We start from the raw sequence: 14,103 nt of genomic DNA, 5'->3' as shown, positions 1-14,103 counted from the left end.
AATAAAGGTGAAATAAAAATAAATTATGGTGGCAGCATCATGCTGTGGGGATGTTTTTCATAGGCATGGACTGTGCGACTAGTCAGGATCAAGGGAAAGATGAACAGAACAAAGTACAGACAGATCCTTGATGAAAACCAGCTCCAGAGTGCTCAAGACCTCAGGCTGTGGTGAAGGTTCACCTTCCAACAGGACAACGACACTAAGCACACAGCCAAGACAACACAGGATTGGCTTCAGGACAAGTCTCTGAATGTCCTTGAGTGGCCCAGCCAGAGCCCGGACTGAAATGGGAACCCGATCTAACATCTCTGGAGAGACCTGAAAATAGCTGTGCAGCAACGCTCCCCATCCAACCTGACAGAGCTTGAGAGGATCTGCAGAGAATAATGGGAGAAACTCCCCAGATACAGGTGTGCCAAGCTTGTAAGGTTGTACCCAAGAAGACACAAGACTGTAATTGCTGCCAAAGGTGTTTCAACAAAGTACTGAGTAAAGGGTCTGAATACTTTCCAAATGCACCGTATATTTGGATGTGTTTGGAAACACAAATTGCATTCTGACACTTACAGAAAATGAAAGCAATTCATAGCTATTTCATCGAGTGTCATTACCTCCTCTAACAGCCATCTTCACTGAGAGAAGTCAAACACACGTACGGGTATGTCAATTGAATTACAAGAAGGGGTTCATTTGGATGGGAGCATATGTCTCGATTAGGGACATGACAGTTAGAGTTTAGTATAAATATTTATGATGATGAATGATCCTCAATGAGCCAACATCTATTGGAGGTAGTTCTACCACCCTAAAAAACATATTCATCTTGTGTAATAGCAAACACCCACAAAAGCAAAACTCAAGACAAGGAGCTTTTCTATCCTAGAATTAGTGCATTATTCTCATACAATATATTCACAACATTTAGCTATTTCCTCTCAAAAGGGATGAGGTTTCACTGAAAAACATGATAGACACTTCTTACCTGGTTCTCACAGTTGGGGGAGGCTGGCAAATCCTGTCTTATGTAACAGGATGTACATCTCTCCCTCAGTGGAATGGATCTGACCCTAAGCATGGGAAACCCCTAAAGCCCCCACTGCCACTGTAATTCTGTAAGGATATCATGAATGGTGTGAGAGAGCCATTGAAAACAGCCTTTCTTTACACCAAACTCCTTCACTTCCACTATAACACCTTGACAAGGAGAATCTCTCTGTATAATGGGTTGTGCAGAGACACCATGACTGGAGGGTGCACTACAATTGCTTATCACCTGGTGCATGAGGCAGTTGGGATGGCATGGGAATAGGCAAATCTCCACATACACACATCTTCCCCTGTCTCCCCCAATGGCAAACACATACGCACGCACGCACGCACACACACACACACACACACACACACACACACACACACACACACACACACACACACACACACACACACACACCCACACCCACACCCACACCCACACACACACACACACACACACACACACACACACACACACACACACACGCACGCTCTCTATCTTGGCTGATGGCGAGCCATGGTGTAAAATAGTGACCTTGTAGCAGTCGTGATGACAAAGATTCAGCAGTAGGCAGGCAGGTAGAGGTGTAAATGGTGGTTGAATTTATTTACACAGTGCTGGTGATGATGGTGATAAATGTACAATTCAATTGATTATATATACAAAGTTCTAGACTTCAAACAGACTATTCTAAATAAAAAGCTTATTATATGCCAAAATCTGTACTAACCATTCAAGTCACAGTTGGGGTCTACCTTGCCAGAAAAGTCTCCCTACCATTATGCTAGTTTACTCTGAGCTGCACTGGAGTTGGAACTCAATCAAATTTGAGTCATTTAGCAGAGTCTCTTATCCAGAGCGACTTTCGTACTTTCAATCATGGTTACCTTAAGACACTGTGGAGCCGGTGCGAGATCGGATCGGAAAACGTACCTCAATGCAGGTATTCTAAATTTGACCTTCATCCACACTGCACCATTGAGAAGATTGAAATACTGCTAGTTTTCTTGGAAAACTGCCCTTTTCGTCCTCATGCTAGCTAGCATTAGCCACAGTAGCCATTATGGAATGGCACGTTCACACACCATTGGACAAGGTGGAAAAACCAGACATGTGCTCCAAGCAAAAGACAATGAAACAATTGACATAAAACTGGTAAATAGAGTTAAATAAACCAAAGCTTCTTCATAACAAGTGTTGCGCAGTTTCTGAGCTCTTCAAACAACTTCTAGAATGAGAAATATAGGCTATGCATGTAATAATATATTTAGGTAATGACTGAACATAAATTAGGCTACAGTAACCAAACATTATCGAGTGCTGGGGAAATGCGGGGATTGATAGACGTTGACAAACAAAGTGCACACAATTGACACAATGAATCAATGAATGTGCACAAATAGGCGGGAGTCAGCGGAGACTCCCGCCAACCCCGACAGTCAGGGTTGTAAAACAAACCTGTTTTCTTTGTCTACCTACGCAGCCCTTTGCACAGTGTCTATCAGATGGCGGTTTTTTATCAAGGTGTGACTAACATTGGCTGAACACTAACAAAACACAAAGCACTTTAACACAATAATATGGGAGGGTTCCATGTAAAAGGTAGGGGTGCTTAGTGTCCTCAATGTCCTACCAAGCAACAACTGAACTTAAATGTAATATTTGGATTTATCGGGAAAATTGATTGGTGTATTGTTGGTCATTACTTTCATATTTACCAACTTTTATATTCATAAAGAAATACAAAATCCATTCATACGTAAAATACAATAAAATCTAAATCCTTATCCTACCCAATCAGACAATAGGATATTGTAGAGTTGCATGGCTGTTTGATGCAATGTAACCTAACATAGCAGACGTAGAAGGAATGCCTGAGCGAAGTTCTCACATCCGGTTTTCATCGGCAAAGGAAGCTAGTTTGAAGATAGGTATGTCCCTGAAAATTGGATACTTGTGGTTGTTGGAAACTCTGCTAAAGGTAGATGCAATGACACCACTACCAGTAAATTATCAGGGTGTTGGGAGGTAGGGATAGGATTAGTGGTAATTGCCAGCTGTAATGGGTTGGGTCCTCTGTAAGAAAATTATTGAGATGGGGAGTGATTACTGGATTTACCAAAAGGGAAGCAAAAATTATCTGGGAGAGAAAAAAGGAAAGGGTTCCTTAGCTACTAGTATTTGCCAGTTGATCCATATTGCAGAAAAATTATACACAAAAATAAACAAAAAGTGTACGAAATTAAACCTAGAAAGCATATCAAATTTGACAATGTTTAGGAAAACAATTCAATCAAAATTGAATAAATGGAATAAATAAGGTGTGGAGTACCTGAAGCTTGAAAGAAATGTCTCCTGGATAGATTTTTCATTTTCATTATACCAGTATGTAAAAGCATGTGTGCATCCACTATCAAATATTATTTTGCACTTTTGTTAGATACAATCCCTTGAAAATTGGTAAATCCTTTTGATTGACACTCTGTTCTCATATGTCTCACTTTATCCATACTTTATCATATTCGTCACTTCATCCCTATGTAACAGTATAACTTTAGACCGTCCCCTCGCGCATACCCGGGCGCGAACCAGGGACCCTCTGCACACATCAACAACAGTCACCCACAAAGCATCACATCGCTCCACAAAAGCCACGGCCCTTGCAGAGCAAGGGGAACTAGTACTTCAAGGTCTCAGAGCAAGTGACGTCACCGATTGAAACGCTATTTAGCGCGCACCACCGCTAACTAAGCTAGCCGTTTCACATCCGTTACACTCACCCCCCTTTTGACCTCCTCCTTTCTTCCGCAGCAACCAGTGATCCGGGTCACGGCACCAATGTAACAGTATAACTTTAGACCGTCCCCTCGCCCATACCCGGGCGCAAACCAGGGACCCTCTGCACACATCAACAACAGTCACCCACGAAGCATCATTACCCATCGCTCCACAAAAGCCGCAGCCCTTGCAGAGCAAGGGGAACTACTACTTCAAGGTCTCAGAGCAAGTGACGTCACCGATTGAAACGCTATTTAATGCGCACCACCGCTAACTAAGCCAGCCGTTTCACATCCGTTACACCTATCTATATGTGCAGTACCAGTCAAAGGTTTGGACACATCTACACATTCAAGGGTTTTTCTTTATTTTGACTATTTTCTACATTGTAGAATAATAGTGAAGACATCCAAACTATGAAATAACACACATGGAATCATGCAGTAACCAAAAAAGTGTTAAACAAATCAAAATATAATTTATATTTGAGATTCTTCAAAGTAGCCACCTTTTGCCTTGATGACATCTTTGCATATTCTTGGCATTCTCTCAACCAGCTTCATGAGGTAGTCACCTGGAATGCATTTCAATCGACATTTGTGCCTTGTTAACATTTAATTTGGAACTTCTTTCCTTCTTAATGCATTTGAGCCAATCAGTTGTGTTGTGACAAGGTAGGGGTGGTATACAGAAGATAGCCCTATTTGGGAAAAGACCACGTCCATATTATGGCAAGAACAGCTCAAATAAGCAAAGAGAAACAACAGTCCATCATTACTTTAAGACATGAAGGTCAGTCAATCAGGAAAATGTCAAGAACTTTGAAAGTTTCTTCAAGTGCAGTTGCAAAAACCATCAAGTGCTATGATGAAACTGGCTCACATGAGACCCGCCACTGGAAAGGAAGAACCAAAGTTACCTCTACTGCAGAGGACAAGTTCATTAGAGTTACCAGCCTCGGAAATTGTAGCCCAAATAAATGCTTCACAGAGTTCAAGTAACAGACACATCTCAGCATCAACTGTTTAGAGGAGACAACGTGGATCAGGCATTCATTGTCGAATTGCTGCAAAGATACCACTACTAAAGGACACTAATAATAAGAAGAGACTTGCTTGGGCCAAGAAACATGAGCAATGAACATTAGATCGGTGGAAATCTGTCCATAGGTCTGATGAGTGTGTGGTGTGTGGTTCCAACTGTGAAGCATGAGGTGTGATGGTGTGGGGTTGCTTTGCTGGTGACATTGTCGGTGATTTATTTAGAATTCAAGGAACACTTAACCAGCATGGCTACCACAGCATTCTGCAGCGATACGCCATCCCTTCTGGTTTGCGCTTAGTGGGACTATCATTTGTTTTTCAACAAGACAATGACCCAAAACACACCGCCAGGCTGTGTAAGGGCTATTTTACCAAGAAGGAGAGGGATGGAGTGCTGCATCAGATGACCTGGCCTCCTCCTGACCTCCTGACCTCAACCGAATTGAGATGATTTGGGATGAGTTGGACTGCAGAGTGAAGGAAAAGCAGCCAACAACCTTTGACTGGTACTGTACATATATACCTAAATTACCTCGTACCCCTGCACATTGACTCGGTACTGGTACCCCTGTATATATCGAAATGATTGTTTCTCATTGTGTATTTATTATATTATTTCTCTTTTTTTCTCTCTGCGTTGTTGGGAAGGGCTTTAATAATGAATGATGCCGACTTGGAGGTGGCGTGCAAATGGTATTCATATCCTTGAGAAGTATATTTTGTGGTGGCATTGTTGCAAGATTCAATCTAACTGTTGCCAAAGCACCAATCTCCCATGCAACCATTGGCTGTTTACACACTTTATTACTCAGTTGGCACGGTACAGACCAAGACCTACATCGACTAACACTGAATTGCAACATATTGGCTTACACTATTTCATTTGAGCATGGGCAATTTTTTTCTCCTTTTCTTGGCCTCGTGGACAACTGGTTGAAATGCATACATAAAAGGCTTGTGTTTAGGACCTAGTCATATGCATATCTCAAGTGTTCCCTCCAGTTCTACAGGCATCAGTGTGCAACAGGACCAGCTCTAAATAAGGTCAGAGGTCATCACGTACTGCCTACCTACTTCTGCATGTTGCAAAACAGGCCTACATTTCATGCATTTGGTGACATATGAATTACTTTAAATAAATACAAATATTTTCATTCTTAATTATCTATAAAGCATAGAAGAATGATACAATTTGACAAAATGTTCTAGGCTATAAATGAAAAATACAATTTGTACCACTTTGACATTGAATGGAAAAACTCCTCCTGCTCCAGTACTCCCACTATCTGGGTCAGCGGTCAGTGATGTCATCGGAGAACTGGGTTGCATAACAAAAATATCAGTATCAAAACCATTGTGGTACATCAGTTGTCAAACGCTAGTGTATATTGGGCTCCATGTCTTAATAGTTGAATATTAGAGGGCTGCCGGACACCCAGCTGGTCTGTGGAGACAACCTGCCCAAGGAGAGCCAGAGCCAGGGGTTCAACACAGCAGGAGGAGGTGGGAGACAGCAAGTCCCTGGCCTACAACAACCAGATACAGGAAGTGACATCAGAACCCAGTATAGGGGAAGGCCAACCGCAAAAGGACAAGGAGGCTGGCCTCCGAGGTAACCAGGAGACGTCTGCAGCACTGGAGGAGGGGGGCCGACAGAGAATGGAGGGCCAGGTGTGTGTGGGGAATGGTAGGATGTCATTTTGGATTTTGTTCAATTCTATTATTCCTGTTCAAGTTTTTTGATAATAAGTAACAGGAGAGGCATAAACTGCCAGTTACTCATACAGTGCAAAACAGTTCCTATGTGCTTCCGTGAACAAAGAAAAGAAAAGACAGTGTCCGACCAAAGTTATTTCTTATAGTTTAGGAAAAAATACTTTCTCTGGAGTTCCCAACTTTGTAGTTATAGTATCTATTGACACTTGCTGAATAGAATTTGGAACTCTGAGTCAGTTGAGCGATACAGTATACCACTAAATGAGTAAAATGAGATGCATATCTTATCCAACAATGCATGGTCTTGGTTTCCTGAAGGGTTAAATAGATAGGGTCACCCACGCCCTCTATGTTATTACTGTACCAGCCTGAGCCTTAGTGAATAGCAGAGTTGAAGGCTCACACATGAATAGGGCACGGAAACTCCATTGTACTACACTAAACATACCTACATTCAAGTGTGTGTATGCGTGCATGTACTTTATGAGTGTATGTATGTGTGTGTGTCTAGGTGTGTATGCGTGCGTGTGTGTGTGCGAGTGTATACACGCTTGTGTGTGTGTGTTTTAATCCATATTTCTGGGTGTGGAAAGTGTGTGTTTGGAGGAGAGGTACCTCAGTGGGAGCAGGAGGTCATCCCCCAGGGTGGTGTTGTTACTACCATACCCAGAGAGGGAGAGGGACAGAGGAGCCTAGGGGCCCGGGGCCCTTCTTTTTCTTTGAAGGAGTCACTCCCCTATACCAATGATTTGACATTTTAAGACAATTCAACATAGATCTTGATTAAATATTTAGAGTATTAACCTCCTATTGTGAGAGTAGAGGATGGCAACGGATCTACGACAAGACTGGAGAACTTTAAACTCAAGTGGTCCGAGACCAAATCTCCTGTCACCTACTACAATTTCAAAGAAGGTAGCTGTACTATACAAACTCATGTGGTTCACCCCTCAGAGGTGTCAATACAGTGACAGTAACATTATATTTTAATTCAGTCTTGATTATTTCTAAATAAGCACCAAATATAGATCTGGTTTCAGTGTTTGAAATGTTGTGTATTTTGTGGAGGACAACAATAGGAAGGAGAACGGTTTTGAATATGTCATCATGTTGTAGGTCAGTGTTTCCCCAAGCTCAGTCCTTGAGACCTGGGGGTGCACATTTAGTTTTTTTCTCTAACACTACACAGCTGATTCAAATGATCAAAGCTTGATGATTAGTTGATTAAATCAGCTGTTCAGTACTAGGTATAAACCAAAACGTGTACCCCTTGGGGTCCTGAGGACCGAGTTTGGGAAACCCTGTTGTAGGTAAACAGCTTCTGTACCAGATCCCCAACAACAAGGTGCTGACCACTAACATCGTCCTCCTTAGCAACCTAAGGGAGTATGATTGCATCAGCAGCAAGGTCAACCACGGTCCAGGACTGAGGTGAGGCATCTGAGACAAAGAGGGTGCATAGGCCTCTCACAGTACAGTCAAAGATATAGATAGGTTTAGTTTTCACAAATACATGTGCCACAATGGTGCACTTTGGCAGTTTACATGAAAGAAAACTGAATTTCAGTGCAACATAAAGTCCATTAACATGATTAAAAGAGTGACCATTAATAAAAACATTTCAATTTGAACACCTACCCCATCTAGTGTTCATTTAAAAACATAACTAATGATGGTATTGGCCTTTTTGTAATGTTTTTCTTATTTTTGTTACAAAATATGGTTTAATAAGATGCCTAGAAACTGCTTCTCCAAAATAAATCTCAGATCACGCTTGTAGGCGATGTCATGGACCTTAGATAGCTAAGCTTGTGCAGAAACACGTCATTGGATCTAACGGTTGTGTCTCGCCAAAATCTGTATGTGCAGGCCATCAAATCAAGGCACTCCTTCGATATAAAGTTGTTTAAAAAAAAAAATGAAAACGTGGCAGTTTGTCAATAATGGTTTGTGCCTTGAGAAATTGAGAAAATGAACAACTAAGGACACATTTTTCACTTCTCTCATTGACACCCAAACCCGGTCTGTCGAGTCTGCTTCGTGAGGCAGCGTTCCCGGAAGTATTAGCCTGTAGTCACTGTTCTATATTAACTTAGAAGTACTTTTTTTTATTTACTTCTCTAGGGTGTCGTCTTTCCTAGAACCGTTTTTAAATTTGAAAAAGTAGACTATCCCTTTAAATAAGACAGTTAAACTTCCTTTCATCTAACAGCTGCTTCTGTGCCTTGTAGGAGGTTGAAAATTGAGGAGTTTTCCCCCGCTACCATCCATATGGAAGTGAGGGATGAGAGAAATGTTTTCTTTGCCCAGTGGGAAGGTAGAAATGGGCCCAGGTCAAATATAACGCTTCCAGTTACACGATGACGCGCCAATAACAGCACACTACAATACAGAACTAGATTCTGTAGGGGGCTAGAGTTGAAAAAGGAACTTGTGCTTCATGGAAGAGACAATGAAAGCAAACTATGAAAACAAATCATTTGTAACTGACAGGTTTGAGGGACACCATAGTCGTCCTTGTGATTTTAATCTATTATTATTTATTGATTTTATGTTGGAAAGTTACGGTACATACTGTAGAGTACAGAACATCAGTTCCCAGCAGGCTAGTGTGATAAAATCACAAGAGAAGCCTGCTCTGTTGCCATAGAGACATGTCGGCAGAGGGCAGGTCTGAGACACAGAGAGAGCTACACAGGGAGAAGTCAGGAAACCCACAGTCCTTTGAAAAGTCCCTACCGCCTCGCCTCAGAAGGATTTCCACCATTATGTCTCTCCAAATTTCAAACCTGTTTATTTTTTATTTTATTTAACCTTAGACAACAACATAGCAAGGCAGCAACACATGACAACACAGCATGGTAGCAGCACAAAACATGGTACAAACATTATTGGGCAAGAAGGTAGAGAAAACAATACATCACGCAAAGCAGCCTCAACTGTCTGTAAGAGTGTCCATGGTTGAGTCTTTGAATGAAGAGATTGAGATAACTGTCCAGCTTGAGTGTTTGTTGCAGCTCATTCCAATCGCTAGCTGCAGCGAACTGAGAAGACGAGCGACCCAGGGATGTGTGTGCTTTCTTCAGTAAGAAGGTTAGTTAGAGAGACAGGGGTTGAAGAAGAAACCATGACACAGTCAGTTCTTCCACTTAACACCAAAGCACAAATAGACTTATGACTCAGCTGTCGTAGAAGAAGGATGCAGTATCATTTGCAATGTTAATCATCATGTTTCTTCATAAAAGTAGAAACATACATGCAGTTTATAATAACTTTAATTGAAGTTAAGTTACAAGGATGACAGTGATGCATCTGCATATTGTTATCAACTGAAACAGCATATCTCAAGACTACGGCAAAATGACAACAATCAGGTAAAATGTAACACGCGGTTATCACAAAGTAAACAAATCCAAAGATACTGTACCACCATCTGTGTGAGACCCCCATGTGATTGAGTGAGCCAGTGAGATATACTGCCCTGGAGAACAACAGAACAGAGCTGAATTTGCCAGTGCTCCTGCCATTGCTTTGTGACATAAATAAGTAATTATTATGACATATATATTTCATGCCGTCCCTAGGAAGGGTGCGTCACTTGAGTGGGTTGAGTCGCTGATGTGATCTTCCTGTCTGGTTTGGCGCCCCCCTTGGGTTGTACCGTGGCGGAGATCTTTGTGGGCTATACTCGGCCTTGACCTCAGGATGGTAAGTTGGTGGTTGAAGATATCCCTCTAGTGGTGTGGGGGCTGTGCTTTGGCAAAGTGGGTGGGGTTATATCCTTCCTGTTTGGCCCTGTCCGGGGGTATCACCGGATGGGGCCACAGTGTCTCCTGACCCCTCCTGTATCAGCCTCCAGTATTTATGCTGCAGTAGTTTATGTGTCGGGGGGCTAGGGTCAGTTTATTATATCTGGAGTACTTCTCCTGTCTTATCTGGTGTCCTGTGTGAATTTAAGTATGCTCTCTCTAATTCTCTCTTTCTCTCTCTCGGAGGACCTGAGCCCTAGGACCATGCCTCAGGACTACCTGGCATGATGACTCCTTGCTGTCCCCAGTCCACCTGGCCATGCTGCTGCTCCAGTTTCAACTGTTCTGCCTGCGGCTATGGAATCCCGACCTGCTCACCGAACGTGCTACCTGTTCCACACCTATTATTTGACCATGCTGGTCATTTATGAACATTTGAACATCTTGGCCATGTTCTGTTATAATCTCCACCTGGCACAGCCAGAAGAGGACTGGCCACCCCTCATAGCCTGGTTCCTTCCTAGGTTTTGGCCTTTCTAGGGAGTTTTTCCTAGCCAACGTGCTTCAACACCTGCATTGCTTGCTGTTTGGGGTTTTAGGCTGGGTTTCTGTACAGCACTTTGAGATATCAGCTGATGTAGGAAGGGCTATATAAATACATTTGATTTGATATAGGTAATATAGTCAGCACAGGTGCTATTACTAATTCATCAGTATATGTGACATATACAGTTGAAGTCCGAAGTTTACATACACCTTAAACACATTTAAACACATTGAAATATATTTAAACACATTTAAACTCAGTTTTTCACAATTCCTGACATTTAATCCGAGTAAAAATCCCTGTCTTCGTTCAGTTAGGATCACCACTTTATTTTTAAGAATGTGAAATGTAAGAATAATAGTAGAGATAATGATTTATTTCATCACATTCCCATTGGGTCAGAAGTTTACATACACTCAATTAGTATTTGGTAATATTGCCTTTAAATTGTTTAACTTGGGTCAAACGTTTCAGGTGGCCTTCCACAAGCTTCCCACAATAAGTTGGGTGAATTTTGGCCCATTCCTCCTGACAGAGCTGGTGTAACTGAGCCAGGTTGCTCGCACACACTTTTTCAGTTCTGCCCAGTATTGAGGTCAGGGCTTTGTGATGGCCACTCCAATACCTTGACTTTGTTGTCCTTAAGCCATTTTGCCACAACTTTGGAAGTATGCTTGGGGTCATTGTCCATTTGGAAGACCCATTTGCAACCAAGCTTTAACTTCCTGATTGATGTCTTGAGATGTTGCATCAATACATCCACATAGTTGTACTTCATCATGATGCCATCTATTTTGTGAAGTGCACCAGTCCCTCCTGCAGCAAAGCACCCCCACAACATGATGCTGCCACCCCCGTGCTTCACAGTTGGGATGTTGTTCTTCGGCTTGCAAGCCTCCCCCTTTTTCCTCCAAACATAACGATGGTCATTAAGGACAAACAGTTCTATTTTTGTTTCATCAGACCAGAGGACATTTCTCCAAAAAGTACCATATTTGTCCCCATGTGCAATTGCAAACCGTAGTCTGGCTTTTTTATGGCGGTTTTGGAGCAGTGGCTTCTTCCTTTTTGAGTGGCCTTTTAGATTATGTCGATATAGGACTCGTTTTACTGTGGATACACATACTTTTGTACCTGTTTCCGCCTGCATCTTCACAAGGTCCTTTGCTGTTGTTGTGGGATTGATTTTCACTTTTCGCACCAAAGTATGTTCATCTCTAAGAGACAGAAGGTGTCTCCTTCCTGAGTGGTATGACTGCTGCGTGCATCCCATGGTGTTTAAACCTGCGTACTTTTATTTGTACAGATGAATGTGGTACCTTCAGGCATTTAGAAATTGCTCCCAAGGATGAACCAGACTTGTGGAGGTCTACAAAAAGAATTCTGAGGTCTTGGCTGATTTCTTTTGATTTTCCCATGATGGCAAGCAAAGAGGCACTGAGTTGGAAGGTAGACCTTGAAATAAATCCACTGTTACACCTCCAATTGACTCAAATTATGTCAATTAGCGTATCAAATGCTTCTAAAGCCATGACATAATTTTCTGGAATTTTCCAAGCTGTTTAAAGGCACAGTTAACTAATGTATGTAAACTTCTGACCCACTGGAATTGTGATACAGTGAATTATAAGTGAAATAATCTATAATCTACAAATGTAAACAATTGTTAGAAAAAATGACCTATGTCATGCACAAAGTAGATGTCCTAACCACTTGCCAAAACTATAGTTTGTTAACAAGAAATTTGTGGAGTGGTTGAAAAGCTAGTTTTAATGACTCCAACCTAACTGTATGTAAATTTCCGACTTCAACTGTAACTACAATGGTTACTAATTGAGATATTCTTATAAGATATTCAAAAACGCACTCACACATCTGACTTATCTTGTTGCAGGCACGTGGGAATAATGCGACAACGTCAAAGAAAAAAGAAACCCACACACTGCTCTTGCTCATCATTTAAAAAATCCAAGATTACATGAGATATTCTAAAAAGACCATAGCGTTGCTACTAGGTATGTGTGATGAGGAGATGAGTGTGTGGATCTGTAAACCCATGGGCCTTCGGGAGGGGCGGGCATCTTCCTCCTGAAGAACCAGGTTGATATCTCAGCCTTTAGACTCAAGCTGCAGAACATTGCTGAGAGTCAATACAACAGGAAGCTGCTTTTTCGCCTGCCCCAGGAATGCATTGTGCAGCGGTAGGTGAACACTAGGGCTGTGAACACTGCTCTATTAGGACATTCAGTACTTTGTCTGCCATATGTAATTGCAGATGATATGATCATATCATAGAGATAGATAGAGGACGTCTTTGTAGCTGAGCCATTATTGCGTCTGTGAAGGCATGGGCAGCGCCATTAAGGCAATCTCCAATTTGAAGTAGTCAATTTTCTTCTTCACAATTGGCTGATCCCTCCTGATGACTCGGTTGGACATGACTCCAACAAGGTCACCAGGAGGGATCAGTCAATGAAGTTGGAAGTCCCACCCAGTTGACTACATTGAAGTGGTGGATGCCCTCAATGGCGATGTCCTCAATGGCCACTAGAGGTCTCTATCATTACATTTACATTTACATTTAAGTCATTTAGCAGACGCTCTTATCCAGAGCGACTTACAAATTGGTGCATTCACCTTATGACATCCAGTGGAACAGTAGTGCATCTAAATCTTTTAAGGGGGGGTGAGAGGGATTACTTTATCCTATCCTAGGTATTCCTTAAAGAGGTGGGGTTTCAGGTGTCTCCGGAAGGTGGTGATTCATTCTCTATGGATCAAATACATTCGGAAATTCGTGTTTAATTCAATGTGGTTATACTGTAGTACTCCGCGGCAGCCACGCAGCTTGTATAAACCAAATTTAGAAAAGTGTTTGAAAATTCTCCATGAATTGCAAAACTGCCCGTGTCAACCAGAATCGGAATATGTTATTCCATTTCTTACCAACAGAGGGAATACAAGATCTGTTTATAAAAGAGAGGTACTGTAGATACAATGCTTTGGGCCTGTATATGTGCTGGTCTAGGATCAGTTTAGCTTATAGATAAAAATGAATAAGATTATATGGACTGGCTTGATCCTAGATCAGCCAAGTGGATTATAATCTATAATAACCAATGTTTCCTCAGGTATGTCCAGAACACTCTGCTCCTGAAGGCGAGAAAGTTTGACGTGTGCTTCTATTTCCTCATTGCCTGCGCCACACCCACACACCTGTTCTTTCGCCATGGT

The 14,103-nt window shown here is 42.0% G+C and overlaps 1 protein-coding gene across 1 annotated transcript; it reads left to right on the top strand.

The window, feature by feature from the left end:
• Nucleotides 1-6,107: 6,107 nt before the first annotated feature.
• On the top strand, nucleotides 6,108-14,089 carry LOC115132618 (protein polyglycylase TTLL10-like). Its single transcript, XM_065021083.1, is given in 9 exon segments — nucleotides 6,108-6,154; nucleotides 6,297-6,544; nucleotides 7,371-7,422; nucleotides 7,424-7,488; nucleotides 7,884-8,004; nucleotides 8,805-8,890; nucleotides 10,955-10,959; nucleotides 12,899-12,941; nucleotides 12,944-14,089. Coding segments are annotated over 9 exon segments (798 nt in total). The 3' UTR covers nucleotides 13,075-14,089.
• The last annotated feature ends 14 nt before the right edge of the window (nucleotides 14,090-14,103 follow it).

This window comes from Oncorhynchus nerka, linkage group LG7 (genome assembly GCF_034236695.1).
Source record: "Oncorhynchus nerka isolate Pitt River linkage group LG7, Oner_Uvic_2.0, whole genome shotgun sequence".
NCBI classification, from domain to species: domain Eukaryota; kingdom Metazoa; phylum Chordata; class Actinopteri; order Salmoniformes; family Salmonidae; genus Oncorhynchus; species Oncorhynchus nerka.
Note: the sequence above shows the minus strand (reverse complement) of the source record. Positions and strands in the feature narration are given on the sequence as shown.